General features: G+C 35.2%; 2 protein-coding genes across 4 annotated transcripts; both read right to left on the bottom strand.

Annotated features, from left to right (window-relative positions):
• Positions 1-3705: 3705 nt before the first annotated feature.
• Positions 3706-7173, bottom strand: LOC121745176 (sphingosine kinase 1-like). Its single transcript, XM_042138980.1, has 10 exons — positions 6679-7173; positions 6446-6568; positions 6252-6352; positions 5923-5995; positions 5735-5821; positions 5568-5645; positions 5182-5252; positions 4454-4750; positions 4180-4302; positions 3706-3998 (listed from the first exon to the last, which is right to left on the bottom strand). Exons 1-10 carry the CDS (start codon positions 6983-6985, stop codon positions 3807-3809), a joined length of 1452 nt encoding a protein of 483 aa, XP_041994914.1. The 5' UTR covers positions 6986-7173; the 3' UTR covers positions 3706-3806.
• Positions 7174-9820: 2647 nt separating this feature from the next.
• On the bottom strand, positions 9821-12879 carry LOC121745163 (eukaryotic translation initiation factor 3 subunit J-A-like). 3 transcript variants are annotated; one of them, XR_006038788.1, is made up of 8 exons: positions 12680-12879; positions 12491-12556; positions 11692-11813; positions 11477-11604; positions 10825-10972; positions 10581-10740; positions 10192-10489; positions 9821-10069 (listed from the first exon to the last, which is right to left on the bottom strand). XR_006038788.1 is itself a non-coding variant. In XM_042138962.1 (7 exons), exons 2-7 carry the CDS (start codon positions 12501-12503, stop codon positions 10395-10397), a joined length of 666 nt encoding a protein of 221 aa, XP_041994896.1. In that variant the 5' UTR covers positions 12504-12556; positions 12680-12879; the 3' UTR covers positions 9821-10394. The 3 variants fall into 3 exon arrangements, 1 of the variants encoding a protein (XP_041994896.1); XR_006038787.1 differs by having other exon boundaries at positions 9821-10062; XM_042138962.1 differs by having other exon boundaries at positions 9821-10489.
• Between the last annotated feature and the right edge of the window lie 11288 nt (positions 12880-24167).

Genomic DNA, 24167 nt, shown 5'->3' with positions numbered 1-24167 from the left:
GTGAAACTGTCGAAAATGTTAACGATGTCAGAATAATTTAAATTTTGCACAGTACTTGCAAAACTAGCGGAGGAATCAAAGTCATTTCTAAGTTAAATGTTCAATGGTACTCCATATGTTAACCCATCAGTTTGATGGATTTGAGTAACACACCTCTAGGGTGAATTATTAGTTATTACTGTTATTGGTTAAACTTTACATGTTTGGGTAAAGTGCCAAGATTTATAGTACTCTGTTATGAACACTTCCCGCACGCCGGCTGATCTTGAAGGGGACGTGCGGAGTGAGGTGGTGACGTCGGGTGAAGCAATGGAGCCGACGCCACCAAGTGAAGAGGAGTCGGAGGAACGAGAGGAAGAAGAGCTGAAGGAGGCTGTGCCGGAGGTAGTCGTGGAGGGAAGAAAGCTACGACCGCGGGAGCAGCTGAAGCTGATAGAAATCCACGACTATGTCCCCAAATAGGCGCGTACCTTCAGCAAGGAGTGCCGTATCTGTTTACTTATTCTAGCGTCAAATATTTTGTTTTATTTAATTATGTGTTGAATTTAATTTAATTATTTTGAGCGAATTATAAGCTCCGTCGGATTTTCTTTGTTGGTTCTTCCCAATATATAGGATTAAGTCGAACAAACCCTAGGGTCCGTAGATATTACAAATAGGGCTTTCATTGATTCCGTCTCGCAATGAATGAAGAATTATTTGCCCACATTACTTGCGTAATACAACAAACCCTACTTTTGCAGCCGGCAGAGAAGTCTCCGCGCCAGCCGTGTGAGTGTGTGACTGCTGACCCACTGAATTGGGCGACGGTACTGCTATGTTGCGTACGTGATCCAACATGTGTTCTTCGTTAGGAGAAGGAGTCTCTTAACATACTCCCTCCGTCCCAACTAAGTTGAGTCGTTTTCCTATTTAGGATGTCCCAACTAAGTTGAGTCATTTCCTTTTTTAATAAAAAATAAAACATCAAATCAATCTTATTTTATTCCACCATCTACTTTACTCTCTCTTTATCTTTCCTACTTTATTCATCTATCATTTTTTCAATACGATTTCTTAATCTCTGTGTCCAAAAGATTTGTCTCAATTTCTCAAATAGTTCCTGAACTATGCGTTTTGCACGCAAATAGTACCTAAACTTTAAAAATATCGTAGGTAGTCCCTGAACTAAGGTGTAATCACATTTTTATACTTTTTCACTATTCATCACAATTTTGCACAAAAAATGCCCCCTAAGGCATGAAGGGCATTTATGGACTTTTATTTTCAGGCACAAAATTTGATATTTTCTTTATCTCTCTCTATTACTAAATATGATATTTTCTTATAGTTTGAGTACCAAAAATGATATTATTCACTTCACTTTTTCAATCATTTTATGTCGTATATTCTTTCTCTCTCTTTCTCTAACACTTTTAGAAAGTAAAAAAATTAAAATAAAAAATACTACTATGAAATTCTTAAATATGGAATAAAATTTAAATTATAATTTTAATTATCAAAATAACTTGTAGCTAAATTTAAATTTGATTCTGATTTGATTATTTTATTTAATACTATTAATTATTAAAAAATTAGAATTAAATAAAAATTAAAAATTTAGTTTTAATTAAAAAAAGTAATTTTAAATATTAAAGAAATAATCAAATCACAATCAAAATTAAATTTTGCTACAAATTATTTAATAATTAAATTTATAATTTTAATTTTATAATTAATATATTTAATAATTTCAAACTATTTTTTATTTTTATTTTTTACTTTCTAGAAGTTTTAGAGAAAGAGAGAAAGAAGAACTGACATAAAGTGATTGGAAAAGTAAAGTGAATAATATCATTTTTAGTACTCAAACTATAAGAAAATAGCATATTTAGGGAGTAATAGAGAGATAAAGAAAAATATCAAATTCAGTATCTGAAAATTAAAGTCCATAAATGCCCTTCATGCATTGGGGCATTTTGGGTATAAAATTATGATGAATAGTGAAAAGTACCATAAATGTGATTACACCTTAATTCAGGGACTATCCACGATATTTTAAATTTTAGGTACTATTTACGTGCAAAACGCATAGGTCAGGGACCATTTGCGTAGGTGACTCTTATATTTATAGTAATAACACATCCAAGGCAATGGCATAACGGTTGAATGCTTTTTGTCGATTGTTGGGACGAAAGTATGAATTTGCTTTTGAGCAGCATGTTATATTAGTAATAAGATTTAACTTTGTTTATTTCTCTGAATTTTGAGCATTCATCCTCTAAATATTGTAAATCATTATAATTTTTGTATGAATTGTAAATCATTATAATTAACATTTAATTTTTTGCTTTTCTACTTTTTATACATTTCATATTATATTGTGAAATGTGTTTTTAATTTTCTTGTAATATGTTTCATTTTTTTCATCATTAATCATTTTTTTCAAAAGATCTTAATTATTGTTTAATAATTTTTTTTTATCTTTTTGGTTCCTAATATATTTACAATTTTTTACTTGTAACTTTTGAAATAGTAGAAACTTGTAGACTTTGAGATAAATTGTCGGTAATAAGGAGTAGTAAATCTAAAAAGTAATAGCTCATTTTTTTTTTACATACAATACAAAACTTAATTAAAAAATTTATACAAATCGTGATTGAGAAAATGTAATAAATAAAAGATGAAAGATCGATCATATTTTGAAACTCCAAGTTATAATCATTTATTGCTTTAATACTCAAAGTAATGTCTTTCTTTTCTTACGGAAAATAATCCTAAATTCAGTAGTGTGTGAGCATTTCAAGTAAAATTTATCTGTTCAAGAATAGGGCTGGAACGGTACGATATACCGCACCGAAATGGTCATACCGCATACCATACCATACCGTGCGGTATGACCAAAGACCATACATTTACCGTACCGCTTTTGTCGGTATACCAAAATTGCGGTATACCGAAAAGTCGGTATACCAAAATTTAGATATCGTTACCGTACCGCTTTTGTCGGTATACCGTGATTTCGGTATACGTGATTTCCGGTATATACCGCAATTGCATATACCGTATTTGCGGTATACCATGTTATTTGCAATATATACTGCAATTGCGGTATAACGCAGTATATACAAAATGCATACATTTACCGTACCTAAAACTGTCGGTACGATATACCGAAAATTCGGTATTTTCGATATTTTCTCGGTATGGTAAGTGCGGTATTTCGGTATATTTTCCCGCCCTATTCAAGAATCCTTCAAACTATATGGAAAGGCTAATTACATTACACAAATCTTATACGTATAACAGGATCTACTTAAAACTAAAAGATATTGACAAGCTTCTCAAATAAGCGATGCTAATATTTTAGAATATTTGTCAAGTATTGAACAACAATTTACAATCCTACATATAAGTAAATGAATTACTAGTAGTAAATAATGGAGTAAATGTTTCAGAACCAAATTAACTAGCACTATGAAACTTCAGTGAAAATGAAATGTTAATTTCATATACTTTATTTTATTAACCACACTAATTTAAGTGTGCAACCACTGTCTGACAAGTTAAAAAAACTATACGATGAAACTCTGATGTATTAAAAGTTGATTACAGGGGACCAATTTGCATACACATAAACGCACTGAAAAGATACATATAAGTATAATTCCAAAATTTGGGATGAACCAGCAGCTATTGCAGTGCTAATCAGAGCATACACCAAGATTCGAAATCAAACTCTCTTATTTATAGTTGCATCAGGTTATAATAAAAGGATCACAAATACAGGTATACATGATTAATAAATAAATCACATTCAGATTATGCTAATGCGGAGTAAATAAAGTAGCCAAACCTTGATCAACTCTAATAAGTAATCTGTCGTATCTCATCAATGTATCTTCTTCACACTTGTATGCTCCACTCCCTCTGGCCAAAACTTCTCCATCCACATCTATGATCCCAGCTTTAGTTGGGTCATCGGTTCGTGGACCAGGCTGCAAAATGAATGCCTTCACCTGTAGTTACAAACCAATACAAAATATAGTAAGGAAAAGTGTTGCTAACAAAGATAGAGGGGAATCCAGCTATAGGGTACTTTGGAAGTAATTCCAAAGGTACTAATAAATATTGCAAGAAGAAAATACTGATGGGTAAAAAAAGCGGAAACGAGATCAGAAATCAAAACTCTGAGTGCACCTTCAGATAAGAAACATAAGGGGATTTAACATGGCCTCCACTGTTTAATTCAGTCATCAACTTTAGCAATGGCAGTTTGGGAGTTTCCTTTATCATGATCAGGTCCAAACACCCATCTGAAAACTGTAGATGGATAACGAAAAGGATGGAGTGGAGTTATTACTCGTAACAATTATACTTAATTACCTCTTGATATGAAAATAATAGAGTTGGACTGTAAAATTACAGTGGTGAGGCAAAATAACAGAAAAGAGAATAAATGGAGGGAATAGACCTCGGCATCAGGGGCTGCTTTAGTATCTTCAGCTCCCCAAGGTACATTATGGAGCCAGACTGAAACAAAAGGTCCGTCAATCATCCGCCAGTTTAAACTCTTTATATCAACTTTAGGACCCTGATAGCCATACGCTGGATCCCTAACAAGTCCATCCTCCGATTTAATTGCACTTTCATCATCTATAATTATATTCTTTTCTAGATCTAATGGCTCTCCATAAGATTCATAACCCGGTGCTGGCACAAAAATTATATTGCCGTTGTACCTCCTGAGACCAAATATTCGTTGAAGACCCTAAAAAATATAAGGAAACCCCATTATTTTTAGTGAAGAAATAGTTTCTTGGACAAGGATGTATCTTTCATGAGAATCGACATGATAACACCCACATAGAATAAAATAGCAACAGAAGAAATAACAACTTTTTAGGAATACCTTGATTACCACTTCCAAACTGCTAGAAACATTAGAAACATAATGGTAAAAAGTTGTAAGCCGTCTCAATAAATAAATTAATCAAGGAAAACAGAAATGCAAAAGATTGTTTGTCGCCTATCACTCTATCACATAATGAGAACACTTCTCAGGATACAAATGAATGATGCTTTCGTGTAGAGAGTATGCAACACATACAGTGTATAAAATTGTATAGTATGAGCTATGCAATAATAATATAGGTGTACTCTGTTTTATCGTTATCCAGTAAGATTTCAATGCAAACTTACGTAGAAATCCAATCGAGCACTTCCCATCCATCTGTATTTCTCAGACTCAATATCAATATCAGCCACAAGACCTGTATTGATTTACCCCAAAATTCATACATTACCACTAGCATATTTTATAATCATGACCAACAACTTGGTTGACTACGTTAAAGTAGTTATCTATATGACTTAGAAATCTGAACATAATTTAAGCTGTTGAGACTTGAGACTAGTGCTCCAAAAGATTGATGATCACATGCATTATCCATACATTACCACTAACATATTGCATAATCATGACCAACAACTCGGTTGACTAAGTTAAAGTAATTAGTATATGACTTAGAAATGAACATAAATTGAGCTGTTGAGACTAGTGCTCCAATAGATTGATAATCACATACCCCATGCCAGCATTAACATGCTAAAAAATCTAGTTTCCCCTTGTGATATAGTAGCTATATCCAGTGAGCACTTATGCCCTGCAATTTGCAAGCAAGAACTTACTTACAGTAGTTTCAAAAAAAAATTTCAAAACACTGGCAATGAATTAAATGAGAATACAATCTACCTCGAATAATAAAAAGAGCAGCATTAGATGCTGCACATGGTTCACCATGTGAATCTAGAAGCGACTTTGCCATGCCATTTCCAGTTCCTGGATATTGTATCGTATCAAGTTCGAATTTTGAACTCGTAAACATAGAGCTATTGTCTTTATCTATGGTAAAACATAAACTAATCTAAAATGAGTCAGACCTGCAGGTACTGCTCCAAGAGGTATCCTTATTGCCTTCTCCCAGTCCTCCCTAATGAGCAGTCCATTTAGCACCTACTAGAACCCGAATGTGTTAACAAAGTGGACAATTTAAGACATTGTTCGTTACTTCTAATTGGAGACTGAAAATTGATCAATAAATAAATTGATGTATGTAGTTTGAGGATTCACAGTTTGAGGATTTTATTTAATATATCATCGAAATAAATCAGAAAGAAAACCACAATTTCTTAATCTGGGTAGGTAGTTGCATTACAAAAGTTCATGAATAACAAAATAAGTATATATGCCGCTATAAATACCGGCCTACCTCCACTAGAACTCCATCTCCACTAACGCAAACAATCCCATCAAATTTTGCCAGATCCAGCGTCTGAACGACTTCCTTAGCGTGCAACTGGTGTTTGGTTTCTAAATATCATCATAAACCCCAACACATCAACAACCATCCATTTTTCAAACTCATCGACTGCAAACAGAGAAGGAAAAGAGACGAACGCCTACCTTGTACGGTATACTCCACGCTCGCATCATCGAGTAAGGGCTTCACGTCATTTTGAAAAATCTTCGACGCCGATTTCTTCCCTCCGTAGGGATTCACAAATACAAACAGCCGTTTCGGCCTGCCTGAATCCAAAACACGCAAAATTGGAACATGAATAACAGACGTATTTCGTCCAAGGCTGATGAAATTGAAATTCCTACCATCCAAATTACAGCATAAGTGTTGTGATTACCTAGTGAATCCAGATAATCCTGAAGTTTTTCAGTCCAGATTCGAAGAGAATCATTCGATAATAACTCCAGCGTGAAGGTCTTCCTAATCAGGGCGGATTTACTAGTGCAGCAGCAGATTCCAGCTTCGGCTTCCACAACCGCTCTAAATTTGATCTTCAATCCGTCGACGGAGAAACCTAATACCTGCTTCTCGATGTCCAGCCGGTGGTAGTCCCACTGGAGTTGACCGGCGGTGGAAAGTGTCGCCGTCGTTGTGCGGCCGTTGGTGCGTACTTGGTCAGACAATATGCATCCATCCTGCTCCATTCAATTCAATTCAATCCAATCAATATGAGATAATCTAAGCTCTTCCCAAATCATACAAGTGTTTTGAACCCAAAGGAATTTGATTTCTTGTTGGATTTGGATTCTCCGCTTTGGTTGGTTGAATGGTTTTGTTAATTGTTTTTTTGCAGGAAAAGTTTTGTTAATTATCTAACAAAACCACTGCTTAGTGCCTATTTTAAAAACAATTAAAAAGACATGGACAAAAAAACTCTCCCTAGTGGCAATGGAAAATTGAAACATTCGGACACGTTGAATTCCCTTGCATCCGCAGCGGTGGGAATTGTCCGTCCGTCCATCTGTGCCAGCGGTAAGGACACGCTTTTCCGTCGTTGCACTCTTGCCGCTGGCAGGGCGACGTGGCACGTTTCTATTGGCCGTTGTCATTTTCTTCTTTTTCTTTTTTTTTAAAAAATCGAAAATAATACCAAAAATTAAAAAATATATATTTTTGTATTCCCAAAAATATAGTCATTTATTACTGTTTTTTTATTTTTTTTTGAAATTTAAAAAAAATTAATTCCAAAATTATATATAAATACACCCTTTCATCGTCCATTTGGACGAAATTCGGTCACTTATGAATTTAATTATGTAATTTTTAATTTTTAGGATTTTAATTATGTAATTTTTAATTTTTTAGTAATTAGTAATAGTATTTTGGGTATTTTTAATACATTTTAATATTGTGGAAATATTTTATTTAAATTGAATAATAGAATGGTGGGACCATTGAACATATCCTTGCGGAAGAGCACGGATGTGGTTGTTGTGCTCTTGCCTAAGAGCAGAGAGTAAAAGTGGGTCCGGGCCCACATCCGTGCTTGTTGGCAAGAGCACGGATGTGGATGCTCTAACAATTTATAGTATGTTGTTTTGTAATTTATTTTCTTCTCTTCTAAAAATTGTTCTTTGGTATGGTTTGTTACTACTTTTTGTAAAATTTCAACAAGACGTAGCACACTTTATTTGAAACATATTTTTAATTTTTAAATCTAATAAATATGAACTCGATAAGAAACTATCTCGGTTCTTAAAAAATTAATTGAGTTTGATGGCTCTAATTGATACTAATACATCATGTTTGGTAGGCAGTAAGTTGTAATTATTGTTGTGGTGGTACTACAATGGCTCTCTCTAACTATCTCTCACGCATTCTCTCTTTCTAAGGTCGAGAAGCAGACGGCGACAACATTAGCGGCAGGTCGCCGGAGACAGACACAACGACTCTAGTAAAAATTGTTGTGTTGATTTTGATGGGAATTATTGTCATTTTTTCTGACTAGTTCTGCAATTATGTGATTTGATTGGAGGTTACTAGTAGTCAGTTTATACGTGCAAAATGTATAATTAATACAACTAGTATAGTTTACTTGTGAAGCTTAGGGTATCCACTATAGGGGCAGCGCGCCGCCTTCCCGCCAGATTATAGTGGGGAGGACGTCCGCCCCGAGGCGCACAAAATTTCCGGGGCGGAAGAGGCTTCGGCGTGTTTTGTGCGAGGACGCACCACGCCGGTCCCCGATCGCCGGCCACCCCTGCGATTTTTTTTTTCTCGACATTTTTAGGGTTTAGAGGGAGATGGGAGAAGGAAGAAGGAAGAAGGAAGAAGAGAGAAAGAAGCAGTTTCGAATTTTGTGTAATTAAAATGAAAATTGGTTATAAAATTTTGGGGCTATTGGAAGTGTCCGCTTATAGTGGCGGAAACTTTTTTTTGGGCGCGGACAAAAAAAATTGGGGCTGTAAACAAAAAAGGAGCGGGGCTATTAGGGACGTACTCCTTAATAGTGGATACTCATATTGGATTGTTGTAAATTGTAAACTTGTTTTTGGTATGTTTGTTGATCATGCAGAGCATATGATTGGAATTCTAGACGTACATCCAATATATATGAATAATTAAATTTAGTGTACTACTATTATTTTAGTCGTTTGCAAAAACTCTAGGCTATTACTTTTATTCAAAATATAAAAAAATGTTGTTAGAGAAAACGCGTGTTCCCAAAATTTAGTTGACTCCGAAGTGAAGAAGGTGCAAGAAAAGGAATAATTATGTAGACCGTCTTTAGATTATGGGCCATGCTTTTTAAAGTTTTTTAATCAAAGTACTAAATTATCTATAATTTTGTTATAGATACCGATTTAAAAAGTTAGCATGTCTCTCTACAGTTTGTATTTTATCACACCTATATATATATATATATATATATATAGGATTGTGATCAAGATAGAACCATTCTTAAACATAGAACCATTCTTAAACGTAGAACCATTCTTAAACGTAGAACAAATGTCAAACGGAGGTAGTTAGATCTTTTAATCCAATGGTGTTGATTTGCACAACAACTTCCCATTACAATCAAAACTATTATTAATGGGTGAATGCAGATAAGTGAAAAAATAAAGCATGCATGGACTCTTCTTCGTTTCCTTCATTCTTCCATCAACATGTGAGTTTTTTCACATGTTGAGTCCGGAATGTCGTGAAAACATAGTCTAATATGTATGATTTTTAATCTTGATCGTCATTTTTTCCTCATCCAATGAATAAAATATGTAGAGTTCTATGTTCTACACTTAAGAATGGTTCTATCTTTAACGCAACCCTATATATATATATATATATATATATATATATATATATATATATATATATATATATAAATTCTCTCTTATTTTATTTTCTCATTTATTTTACTCTCTTTTTATCTCTTCTATTTAATTTCTACCATACTTTATTCACAATCAATTTAACTCGATAAATATAATTTTTAAAAATTTTCTGCCCAAAAAATTCAAATCATTTGTGTGGGAGTAGAATACAATGCGATACACATAAAAATTTATAATTTTGCAAAAATATACATGTATATAATATTACTAGGTCCTATGAAAGGCAAAACACCTTGATAAATGCGAAAAAAAATAGGCCATTACATATTCTGAAGGCTGAAGCCATTTGAAAGTTTGGTTCTTACAAGTTACAACAAGGAAGCAGAGAGAGAATATGACAAAAGCATGCCCTCTCACACAGTCACACTCCCCTGTCCAACCGAAGCCTTGCCTCTCGAATACCAAAGCATAAGAAAGTAAAATGAGTCATTCAAATGTATAGTACTTTTTGGTCTAGTTAGTAATGGAAGGTAAAATAAATAAATTAGAACTTATATACCAAATTTTACACATACCTGATACCACCTCCAATATAGATACCCCAAAGGAACCATCCAACCAGCATACATTAAAACAAAATCTCAACGTAGATCTCCTTATTCAGTTATTGCATCAAAAAACAAAAAATGTTAACAGTCCATCTCCCAATCTTTCAATTAGCATACAATGAAACAGGCCGCAGGATTCTCTTCATGTGCTCATATGAAACAATGTCGGCTCACATAAAATCATAGTCATCATAACCATCATAACCATCAACCACCACTGCATCATCTTCTTGTTTGCCAACATGCAATTGTTTCTTCTTTCCAACTGTAAGCAATATATAACTTGTCATAAAACTAGAACTCCATCTCGATAAATCAAATTCACTAATGTAGGATGCAACTGAGAAGTGACAAACCTGTCTTCTTTTTGCTTGCATTGGCTTCTTTTTCAGCTTTTATCTTTTCGTTTGCGATTGCAGTAACAGATGAGGCAACTTCTTTGGCATCTGCTCCTTTCAAAGAAGTCAATGATAACCTCATAACAGACTTGAGCAGACCAATGTAGTGATAGCTTTTCTGTAATAGAGAAATGTACGAGTCATCAAACTTCTTTACAACAAATGCAAAATAAACAGGTATAGTGAGGCAAATATCACGAACCTCGTATGGACGAAGTTTATGAGAGATGAGTTCTGCATATTCCAAAAAGTCATTCTCACTGTTTGGAATAAAATTATCCAGAGTCTTTTCATCACCCTTCTTGGAAAACAATTCTGTAGTAGCCTTAAAATCAGCTTCCTCAACAAGCCTGTAGAAGCGAAACACGTGTATTGATAGATATTCCGTGTTAGTAACTGATGTTAATGAAAATTAGTTATTTGCATTATTATAAAACTGTGACTGCAGCTAATGGAAGTTCAGTGACTGTTTCTTTAGGAGAGGAAAATAATTCCTAAGTTGAATGATGTCAACCACCCCTACCCCCACAACTACAAGAACTAGAAATAGAAACTCTAGTATGAAATATGTGCATAAATTGAATAGCAAAATGTATTGCTTCAACTTTGGTAGCACGAGAACGAAGCTGGCCGAAAAATAATTCCTGAGTTCAGTGAATGGTTCTTTCGGAGTGGAAGATAATTCCTGAGTTCAATGATGTCAACCACCCCTACCCCCAACAACTGCAAGAACTAGAGATGAAAACTATAGTATGAAATATGTTCGTAAATTGAATAAAAGAATATATTGCTTCGACTTTGGTAGCACAAGAATGAAGATGGCCTAAAAATTCAAATGCAGAGCATAAGACTACCTCTGCTGCCGAAGTTTTTCTTCTAAAGGATCTAAAGGCACCTCTTTTATGGCTTCAACAGCTTTCACCTTCTTTTCTTCTGGTTTTGATGCAGTCTTTTTAACAGCCTTTTCAGGAGGTGGAAGCGGCTGACGACATAAATTTGGATAATGATAAGTACCATAACATACAAGAAAGTTAAGAGCAGCAATGCAACCAAATAGTGCTTAGCGTACCTTCGCAGGCTCCTCTTCATCTTCCCAAGAATCCTTGATACCATCTTCGTCCAAATCCTCATCATCCCAATTGCTCTTCAGAAGCTCCTTTTTGCTTAAGAGATCTGGAACAGGCTCATCTTCTGAAGCACAAAAGGGTCATTACATTAAGATATTGGAAAAGTAACAGAGCAAACCACGTTACATTCATTACTCAACAAAAAACAAGAAAGGCAAGACGAGATGTTTAGGGTGTATTCTAGTTGTGAAAGCGAACAAACATCTTGTTATTGTCCAGTCAGAGTAATCCATACAATTCTTGAGATATTCAGGGAACAGTTTCAGCGAGAGCAATCGGTATCTAGAGCCAAACTGTTACAATTGACATTTATTAGAAATCACAGGAGATCTAACCATGCCAAGAAGTTCAGATCCTCAACCCAAATTTTTGGTAATTTTCTCATGAATTCTGAGAACTGGAATTTTGCTACTGATGAAACTGGCATAACTAATTCAAATATCAAAAGGTGAATTATAGATCTATCAGAAGCCAAAATCATATGATGAAAGTTGTCGATAAAATAGCTAACCGAAAGAAAGAATGGTAAACAATCTGAGAGCGATTCAGTTATAGCCAATCTAGAGTCAGATATCAACCACAAATAATCACAATCTACAAAAGCCAAAGCCATCGATCAAATAGGGTACAGAAACTAGTTGTATAAATGATGAACACGATGAACAAAGAAAATACTACAATTCAACAACCACCCTAAAATCGATCGAGGTAATTGAAAAAAGAAATCGACATAGAAAGTACCCCAATCCTCCATGGAGTTCCGCTGCGTCTGGACTCGAAAGCTCTTCAACTTTCGATAACTCCTCTCTACAACAGACCAATTACGAATATAGGGAACCAATTACTTCAGAATCATATCAATTAAGAAAAAATATACTCACAAACCATCAATACAATCAACTGAAATTTCTCGAAAATTAAAGATCGAACCTTTTACGAGTTATGGGCGAAACAGCTGAGGCGCAAAGATTGGTGAGAGAAAACACTCCGACAGGTGTTGTATGTAATTTTTACACTGGGACGGCGACAAGAGAGTGACGAAGAAGAGAGGAACCGGTGGAGTTATTATTAGGGTTAAGCAAATGGCGGTTCATTTCTCCTGTTATCCGATATATACCGGCGGTATTAGAGCATCCGCGGAGCTCGCTGAGACGGACGGCGTCCGTGCCGCTGGCGCAGCGCCTCCCTTAGGGATGTCAATCGGGCCGGCCCACCGGATTTCGGGCCAACCCTACTCGGGTTGCGGGTCAATCGGGTGCGGGCTAATCGGGTTGAGATTTTTTCGGGTTATAAAAGTTCAACCCTAACCCTAAACGCTCGGGTTTCGGGCTGGCCCAGCGGGTTAATCGGGTTGCTACCGATAAAATTAACATGCGATTAATCCAATAAATAATGACGAAAATTAGTTATATTTATAAAATATAAATATTTAGTTATGATAAATTTGAGATTTATACTTAAAACTCAAACACAAACATGATCAAATACTAATATTTGAGATTTGTGTAAAATAAAATATAAATTTAAATATTTTAAAGCATGTTTTAAAACATGTTTATAAATTTAAATATTTATTAATGAATTAGAAGTTTCTAATTTATTTATTTATTATTATTATATTAATAAAAATTTAATATATAATTTATATGTTTAATATAAAATTGAATGTTATTTTTTTAGTTATCTATATTATAAAAATAATCAATGAAATTGTCCAATTCGGAGTCAAACAAATAGAACAATAGAAATTTTATCGGGTTTTCGGGCCAGCCCATCGGGTTTTCGGGTCTGACCCTAACGGGTTGCGGGCTAATCGGGTTGTAATTTTATCGGGCTAGAAATTTTCAACCCTAACCCTATAAATTTGGCTGGTTATTCGGGTCAGCCCACGGGTTGCGGGCTGCATTGACATCCCTAGCCTCCCTGCTCGCCACTGCGATCTCGCAACTGGTACGGCGCTGCTCGATGCATAGAGCTCGTTTGTGTCTCTGAGCAGGCGACGTGACGCGTTTCTCTTTGCCAATGGATTTTCCGTTGGAATATTTTTTAAATCGAAAATAATACCAAAAATAAAAAAAAATATTTCTAGATTCCCAAAAATATAGCCATTTTTTTTACCTTTTTCGAAAAAAATTTATTTTTTAAAACCCAAAAATCATCTATAAATACACACATTCATCATCCATTTTTCGCATCAAATTTATCTCTTATTCATCATTGTTCATACAACTCATCTACGTCTTCCTCTACATCTTCCCCTCTCACTCAAACCCTCTCTAAAAATGAATTTCACCGATATCATGGCTGAAGCGGAGCGCGAAGAATAAGAATACTATGAACAATATCGTGCCGCCTATGAAGCATATGTCGCCACCACCACCTCCGCCCCTCCTCCTCGACCAACTAGATCAATTCGTCGCTACATACCTCGTGACCGGGAGGGAGCCAGCGAAAGGCTCGTTGCCGACTATTTTTCCGACCAGCCGCGGTTTCTGCAAGATTACTCCTGGCGCCGTTTTCGCATATCAAAACGGTTGTTTATGCGTATTGTCAACACATTGTCCGCCCGTGTTGAATACTTTCAATCAAGTAGAGGCGCAACCGGTCGGCATAGTCTCTCGGCATTGCAGAAGTGTACTTGTGCCATCCAACAACTTGCTACTGGGAAAACGGCTGACCTCTTCGACGAGTATTTGAATGTGGGTGAGTCAACTGGAATCCTATGCCTCAAAAATTTTTGCGACGACATTCGTTCTGCTTTCGGTGAGGAATTCCTTCGGGCACCCACCACCGAAGATTGTCAACGGCTGCTTCATCTTCACGAAACAGTCTACGGTTTTCCCGGTATGCTTGACAGCATTGGCTGCATGCATTAGAAGTGGAAGAATTGTCCGACTGCTAGGAGGGGGCAATACTTAAACGGCCACAAAGGCGGAGGCCCAACGCTTATCCTTGAAGCGGTCGTCGACTACCGCCTATGGATTTGACATGCATATTTCAGTGTTGTTGGATCCAACACCGACTTGAACGTGCTCTATTCTTCACCACTCTTCAATGATGTTTCGAATGGTGTAGCACCGGCAATCAACTTCACCGTCAACGGAAATGCATAGCACATGGGTTACTATCTCGCTGATGGTATCTACCCAAGGTGGTCTACTTTCGTGAAGACGTTCAGCAATCCTCAAGACCCGAGACAGGATCTTTTTGCGCAGCGTCAAGAGTCTACTCGGAAAGACGTCGAAAGAGCTTTTGGGGTCCTTCAAGCCCGATTCAACATTGTGAAGGCCCCGTCTTGGCTGTGGTACGTTAAGAATATCGCTGACATCATGTACACGTGTATTATCTTGCACAACATGATTATAGCTGACGAAGGACCGAGGACGGCTAACTTTTACGACGAGGATGAAGTCGGATGCTCAACCGCGAGGTCTCCCCCACGCCGAGGAGTGCATACGACGGTGGACGAGAGGATCGAAACAATACACACACAATGCGTGATACCAGAACCCACACTGAGCTACAAGAAGACCTAATCAAACACATTTGGGCGAAATTCGACAACGAGTAGTGTGTTTTTTTAATATTATGAATTTAATTATGTAATTTTTAATTTTTAGGATTTTAATTATGTAATTTTTAATTTTTTAGTAATTTGTAATGGTATCGGATATTTTTAATGCATTTTAATATTGTGGAAATGTTTTTAGTAATTGAAGTATTTAATTTAAATAATAGAATGGTGAGACCCTTGAGCATGTCCTTGCAGAAGAGCATGAATGTGGGTGTTGTGCTCTTGAGGAAGAATAGAGAGTAAAAAAGTACCAAAGAGCACAGATGTGGATATTCTTAGGGAGGTTTATTAATTTTGTTTTTCCTTTTCTGATGTTTGGGACATTAAAAAATACATTAATTTATTATGGCAATTATATGCCGCTATGTTTTATACTCTAGTAAAGAATATTAGTAGCAACTAATAACTTATTCCACTTAATTAGTATAATTCATTTCTGGTAAACTATAAGCAATTAATCATTTCGTTCCAAAAAAAAATATGCATTCTTAATTACACAAGCTTAAATGTACAATTAATGTACAATAAAAAGAAAAAGTATTAAAAATATTGTTAATGAAAAATTGATCTCACCTCAATAGAGAGAAAAAATTTTTAAAATTAGAAATTATATATTTTTGTTAAATAGACTAAAAATAAAAGAATGTATATTCTCTGTGTCATGTACAACTTATTCCGTGTCATGTACAACTTATTCCATTTAATTACTTCAGTATTTTATGCATTAATGTACATTGCGCTTGTATGTCTTAACAATCGATGATGCATAATGGAACTTTTAAGGGCCTTTTTTCCCATGGCGAAAAAAATAATTAAAAAGTTACTCTTTCTGTCCCATAAAATGTGAGTGAAGTGAGTTAGTGGTATGCGAGACCTACTTACCATTTATGATAAATGTGACTATTACTGTGTGACAAACTAAAATAGTAAAATGTAACTTTAATTGTGGGACAGATATAATATATTTCTCATTTATCTTCTCAAAAAGATAATTATATTTATTTAAAAGTAATAAATTCCTAAGAGAAAAAGATAAACTTAAAAAGCAAATAAAATTAACTAACTTTTTTCCTTTTATATAAAAAGGAAAAGTATATTTTCATAAATTAAAAAATATACAATACCTTTTCAAATGCTATTTTCTATTGAATAATAATTTTTTATAAAAATAAGGTAAATATGATAGATATATCTCTTAACAATTAATATTGCATTGTGGAAGATGTTTCATGGTGTCACCCTTCTAACCATAAAGCATGGAATTATAATAAAATAGGTGAAATAGCTAGTACTCCATTCGTCTAAATAAATATAAAAGATTTAGTTTTCGGTATTGGATTTTATGTAGTGTTACTTTTTAAATTAATGAAAGAAGAGTAAAGTAAGAAAAATGAAAAAGTAGAGATTATGTTATTTCCATATTAAGAAATATTTTATTTTTAATATGACAACTCAAAAGGAGAAATATTTCATTTTTGATAGGATGGAGAGAATATTTAATACTCCTCTTGTCGTTTAACTTGCCTGGATCCGCTACTATTTGTACATAAGAATTTGAGATTGAAAAACTAGAAAGAGTCAAATAAGATTCGATGGTAATTAAAATAGGAAAATATGATGGCTAACTTATTCAAGTTAACCATCATATTGATCTGAACCTTTTGTCAAGTTACTTCAATAATCATAATGTACCATTTGTATTACAGTATCCAATATAAGAGCATCCCCAAGACCCCAATGCATGACATGCGGATGAGCATGCTTGTGCTGTTGGTACGGCATGTCGCAAGCTCGCCGTTGGGCTCCTGTAGGTGAGCTTTGCTTACTGGCAAGAGTACATACACACACCCCGTGAGTGAGTGCCATTTTTATAATTTTTAATTAATTTTAAAAAAAAATTAAAAAAATTCTAAAAAAATCCCACTTCACAAAATATGGCTGTTTTATTTGCGTTTTTTGAATTTTTGAATTTTATTTTTCATTTTATATCCTCAGCCAAATCAACTATAAATATCATCATTTATCACCCAATTATGCAATTTTAAATTTATCGCTTGTATTTTTAATATTTATGATTTAAACTACGCAATTTTAAATATTTAGAATTTTAATCGGGCAATTTAAATTTTTTAAGATTTAAACTATGTAATTTTCAATTTTTTAATGAAGTTTTCTTATTAATTTTTATTAGTAATTATAGTTTTTAAATTGAACAATAGAATAGTGAGACCATAAATAATGAAAAACATGCTATTGAGGAAGAACATGGTATGGATGTTATGCCTTAGTTAAAAGCATGGAATAAAATATGGAGTAAATAAAAGTGTGACCGAGCTATGAATAGTGAAGAGCATGCTCTTCATGGAGAGCACGGTTGAGCATGCTCAAAATCTCAATTTCAAAATGAAAAGAAATCACGTGCACGCTCAGAGAGAGAGGCAACAAGGATGTTGTAGTGAGAAAATAATTGGATTACTTGCTCGTGTACTACGCGTGCAAATGAGGGTGGGAAACGGATGTCGGGTATCAGGTTTATCATAATATGACTCTATACTCATCGGGTAGGGTAACTAATATCTAATTTACGGGATTTAGTGTAGGATCGAGCAATAAGATTTAGGATATGTCGGGTGTTGGATATTTGTAATTTATTGTTTTGGGAATTTTTAATTATGTTTGGGGTTGTTCGGCTTAGTTATAGTTATTTATAAGAATAAAGCTATGCGGCCACATTATGGCCAGCCATAAATTAATTAAATAACAAAAAATTGATTTTTTTTCAAATTTTTGGTTTAATACTACTTGATTTTACTTTTATATCATCTTCATTATATGTTGTTCAACATGTTAGTGTTGCTCTTTCATAATTTTTGCTCAACTTATTGCTACTGTCATTTCTTGATTGTTGCTCAACGTATACAGTAATTCGTGATATTAATGTGCTTACGTAATGGAATTCAAAGATAAGTATCAACTCACAAGTTCATTCACACACATATAAGTTTATATCGGTAATTCTAATTTTTTATACATGTAAATGTACTAAATCAACTCTTTATGGCCGGCCACATTATGGTCATTTAGCATCACTCTACTTATAATACGTATAACAGTATAATTATTGGTTTTTGCTAAATTCTAATCTATTTTCTAAGTCATATTTGAACCATTGTCGGCTTTTTATAATGTTTCCTAAAATCAAAAGAGGAAGTATTTCTCCCCTCCTCGTGCCTACTAAAAATGTACTAGTAATATTTTGTGCGAAAAATTAGTACTTGACACCTCAAGAACAAAATCACTAAACAATGATAAAATTAGTACTTGACACCTCAAGAACAAAATCACTAAACAATGATACGTAGTTCAATTGATAAGACGTTTCTCCTCCAATTGATAAGTTTGGGGTTCGAATTATCTAGGATAGATGGGAAACCATGATTGATAAGTTTACCCTTATCAATGACACTATCATTTCACTCGCTGTCCAGTTAATTCTCCTTTAATTGTGTTTATTGTATAATCAAAAATATTTTAAGAGAATTAGTGTCCCAATATAAGCATTTGATCTCCAATTATTCGCTACTCTTAGAGCATCCACAACCGTGCTCTTGCCAGCGGCACGGTTGTGGGCCCGGGCGGTACTATTCATGCCTGCTCTCTGGCAAGAGCACAACACCCACAACTGTGCTCTTCCGCAAGGACGAGCACAATTAATATAAAATTCAATTACACAAAAACATTTTCATAATACTAAAATTCATTAAAAAAACCACAATAAAATAACAAATTACAAATAAAATAAAAAGACATAATTAAAATCCTAAAAATTAAAAATTACATAATTAAAATACTAAAAATTAAAAATTACATAATTAAACTCCTAAAAATTAAAAATTACATAATTATTGGCTAATATAACCCGAGGAAGACTACGCATCCGGCGGCACCAACCCCAATTGTTTTTGGAGACCCAATATCATGGACTCGTGCGTTTGAAGTTGCGTGGGGGTCATAGTTGACCTATCGGCCATATTGAGTTGGGCCAAAAGGGCCCACAACGAGTTGTTCGGGGGTGGAGGTGGAACATAGGGTGCGGGTTCGGGAGCAGGGGCAGATGGAGTCGCGGCGCGACGTCGTTCGGCCGCCGCCTTCTTCCTACCTTGCGGTCGGCGTCGGGAACCGCTTGGTTGGGCATCGGGGCTACCCAAGTTAGCTTCGGCGAGTTGGCTAGCCACTTCTTCGCCGGCGTCGGATAGGGATGCCGACCGTGAGCGTTTGGAGGAGCCGCTAGAGGAGGATGTTATGCCTCCCTTATACTTCGGGTGCGTCCGCGTCTCCTGCCAAACGTTAAGATATTTGAACGACTTACCGTTCATGGATTGGTAGGTGCTCAGCGAGGCGGTGATGATGTCGACCTCGCTTCGGCCGCTCCCGGCATTCCGGGACTCCTGGATGAAATAGCCGTTGAACTTGCCAATTTCTTCGTTGGCTCGGCCGATGCAGTTGCGCACCATACTCTCGTTGCGCTCGATCGTTCCCGGCGGCCGGTGTGCATTGTACCGGCTAGAGACGCGCCACCAAAAGTGATCTCCGGATTGGTTCGTTCCAACCACCGCATCTTCGGAGATTTCCAAGTACGCCTTGAACAATCTTTCCATCTCCGCCGGTGAGTACGGTGTGCGGACACCGGCGCGAGATGGAGGATTCGGCATTTGGGAAGGGGCGCGAGGCCTAGGCTCCGGTGTCCACCCGTAGCGCCCATCGGAGGCACCTTGATCGTCGATTGGGTATGGCCGGTAGCCACTCGGAACGCCCGAATCTTGGGTGAGAGGAGGGGCCGAATATTCCGTTTCCGGACTATGAAACGGTTGCGAACCGAACCATTCGGGGTTCCAACCGTGAGAGCCGCTTGGGTTGTCGTCGTTACCGGACATAGTGGTGTTGTAGGGTGTGAGAGGAAGATGAAAATGGATATGAGAGATTGATGATGAGAATTGTGTAGTGAAAGTGTGAATTTTTTGGAGTGAAATTGGGGGTATTTATAGATGAAAGTGTGTATTTTTGGGGTAAAAAAAATAAAAAAAAATTAAAAGTGGGGAAAAACGGTTATAAACGGATATAATTTTTTGGGGAAGTGAAATTTTTTTTTTTATTTTTTATCGATTTTTTTAATAAAAATCCGATTTTTTTAAAAAAAAATTAAAAAAATGTTTGAAACCAACGGCTATGCCGTTGGCGAATGGGAGACCGCCACGTGTGCGTCCGCTGGCACGGACGTGCTCGATACATCGAGCAGCGCCGTGCCAGCGGCGCGGTTGCAGCGGTGGCGGTCCTTCGCCTTGCCGCTGGCACGGACGGCGGTGGCGCCAACCGCCACCGCTGCGGATGCTCTTATTCTCGTTATGTATGAGTATTTATCTTTCAATAGCTTGATTGGACGGAGCCGGTAGCTCTATATTTGGGCTGCTAGGGTAGTATTTTTTTTGTTTTATATTTAGCCCATTTCTATGGAGCTTAATGGGCCTCGAGCTATTTTAACTTTCAAGTCAATACGGCCCAAGGCCTATCAGTCCCACCTCTCCTAGGGAGTAAAATTTATTATGTTTTTATCAGAATAAATAATTTTTTTATCTTCATATTGGCTCAAATTTCCTAAGTTGAGAAAAAATCAGTTAATAATTCTATAAATGAATTCAAATCCCGTACCCCAATATATTTCGTTATTTTGTCCTACTATCAAATTCGCGAAGAGTTAATCGTGCCAAATAACTAAATAAATACTTAAATAAAATGTTATCCATCAACTTAATTTTAATCAATTACAATAAACTTTGATATGAAATTTTTTTAGAAGCTTTTAGTATGAAATGAGTTCAATCGGTCGTACCAACGCGTTTCATGTTGAAACTGGTTCGGATAATTTCAATTTGTAATAAATTTCGGTTTGTACAGTGATATGGTTGGTCAAATTAAAATTGGTTGAATTTAGCTATAATTCATAATAAATTAAGTCGATGGCCACTTTTTATTTCCATAATCGATAATAACTATCTCAGATTTTGCATCATTAGTTATTTCCATTATGCTTATTTTAAAATAAATTCTCTAACAATATAAAGAATCACATTTAAAAATATGACCAAAAATAATTTTTTAAATATATATAGCCTACTTATGAAATTATAAACTTATATAGTCATTATTAACTAATAAAATTGAAATTAAATGATAAATGATTAAACTATATGGTAATCAATAAAAGTAAATAAGCTCTAATTTGAATGAAAAGAGAATGTTATTATTTGAAAATAGTACTCAAAATAGAACACTAAATTTTTTTTATAGATCTCGTTGACCCCAGTGAATACAATTTTTATTGTCGTACATTTCAATCGAGGCCAATAAAATTTGATAATCCATGACATCGAATTGAAGATCTTTTACTAAATAAACAATATTGGTATGCACTATCTCAGATCAAGTATAACTCGAATTATAGAAAAATATAGTCAATTCTTTTTTTTTTTCACTTCTCACTTGACGCACAAAATAATGTTCCATGTATATATTATACACTCAGGGTGCGATTGATTGGTATGAGAGTATAGTGCAAGAAAACTAGATAGAGATAGTGTTTTCGGGCCGAAAATAAGATAGTGTCAAGATAGTCTTTTTAAAATGTTGTTTGATACACAAATTAGTTTTGTAGATATAAAATTGTAAGGACAAAATTACCCTTTTATATTCAATTTCTTTTATACATCTTAAATATCTATTTTTTAATTACTTTAATTATATAATTAATTATTTAAATAAATTAAATGACTCACGATTGATTGGTAAATATTATTATTAATTACAGCAAAATTGATTTGATTATTCTTAAGGCACATAATTAAAGCTTACTTATATACATCTTAATATATTTAATAAAATATTACTACAAAAATTGCATAAAATTAAACGACTCACGATATTTAGTAGGAGTATTAAATATCTAATGAAATGAATCCCAATTCCCAAGTTCCAACAGTATACTGTATACCCAAAATCCATTATGCAATTTGTCTCATTTCCCACTCCTAACTCTCTCCCTCCCTCCCTCTTGCCCCATTTTCTCATTCAGCCCATTCTCCACCGCTTCGACTCCTCTTTATGAAAATGGTCGACGGCACCGGCTAAGCCCCTGCTGGAGGGGCTTGGCCTTAGCTGGTTCCGCTACTGGATGGAAGCACTGTGGTCTTCTTGATAAGGTAGAGAGAGGGTGAGAGGAAGAGGGAATTACATAAGAGAGATATGGTAAATTGAGTTGCAGAAGAGAGAGAAAGTGGAAGTGAGAGTGGGTGAGAGAAGAATGTTGCAGAGAGAGAAAGGAGGGTAGTTATGACTATCATGGACAAAAAGCTTATTATCGGAGGTTTTTTGTGAGATAGTGTATTACCAAATTTCTGGATAGTCCACCGGGCCGAGACGGGCTTTTCACTTTTTTCGGACTTAGAGATATAGATATCATACCAACCAAAAACTACATAGAACCTAGATAGCAGGCTATATCTATGGCTATCGTACCAATCAAACACGCCCTCAGGGTGCGATTGATTGGTATGAGAGTATAGTGCAAGAAAACTAGATAGAGATAGTGTTTTCGGGCCGAAAATAAGATAGTGTCAAGATAGTCTTTTTAAAATGTTGTTTGATACACAAATTAGTTTTGTAGATATCAAACTGTAAGGACAAAATTACCCTTTTATATTCAATTTCTTTTATACATCTTAAATATCTATTTTTTTTAATTACTTTAATTATATAATTGATTATTTAAATAAATTAAATGACTCACGATTGATTGGTAAATATTATTATTAATTACAGCAAAATTGATTTGATTATTCTTAAGGCACATAATTAAAGCTTACTTATATACATCTTAATATATTTAATAAAATATTACTACAAAAATTGCATAAAATTAAATGACTCACGATATTTAGTAGGAGTATTAAATATCTAATGAAATGAATCCCAATTCCCAAGTTCCAACAGTATACTGTATACCCAAAATCCATTATGCAATTTGTCTCATTTCCCACTCCTAACTCTCTCTCTCCCTCCCTCCCTCTTGCCCCATTTTCTCATTCAGCCCATTCTCCACCGCTTCGACTCCTCTTTATGAAAATGGTCGACGGCACCGGCTAAGCCCCTGCTGGAGGGGCTTGGCCTTAGCTGGTTCCGCTACTGGATGGAAGCACTGTGGTCTTCTTGATAAGGTAGAGAGAGGGTGAGAGGAAGAGGGAATTACATAAGAGAGATATGGTAAATTGAGTTGCAGAAGAGAGAGAAAGTGGAAGTGAGAGTGGGTGAGAGATGAATGTTGCAGAGAGAGAAAGGAGGGTAGTTATGACTATCATGGACAAAAAGCTTATTATCGGAGGTTTTTTGTGAGATAGTGTATTACCAAATTTCTGGATAGTCCACCGGGCCGAGACGGGCTTTTCACTTTTTTCGGACTTAGAGATATAGATATCATACCAACCAAAAACTACATAGAACCTAGATAGGAAGCTATATCTATGGCTATCGTACCAATCAAACACGCCCTCAGGGTGCGATTGATTGGTATGAGAGTATAGTGCAAGAAAACTAGATAGAGATAGTGTTTTCGGGCCGAAAATAAGATAGTGTCAAGATAGTCTTTTTAAAATGTTGTTTGATACACAAATTAGTTTTGTAGATATAAAATTGTAAGGACAAAATTACCCTTTTATATTCAATTTCTTTTATACATCTTAAATATCTATTTTTTTAATTACTTTAATTATATAATTGATTATTTAAATAAATTAA

Source organism: Salvia splendens, chromosome 8, assembly GCF_004379255.2.
Source record: "Salvia splendens isolate huo1 chromosome 8, SspV2, whole genome shotgun sequence".
Classification (NCBI taxonomy): Eukaryota; Viridiplantae; Streptophyta; class Magnoliopsida; order Lamiales; family Lamiaceae; genus Salvia; species Salvia splendens.
The sequence above is the reverse complement of the archived record's forward strand: the minus strand, read 5'-3'. Positions and strand labels throughout refer to the sequence as shown.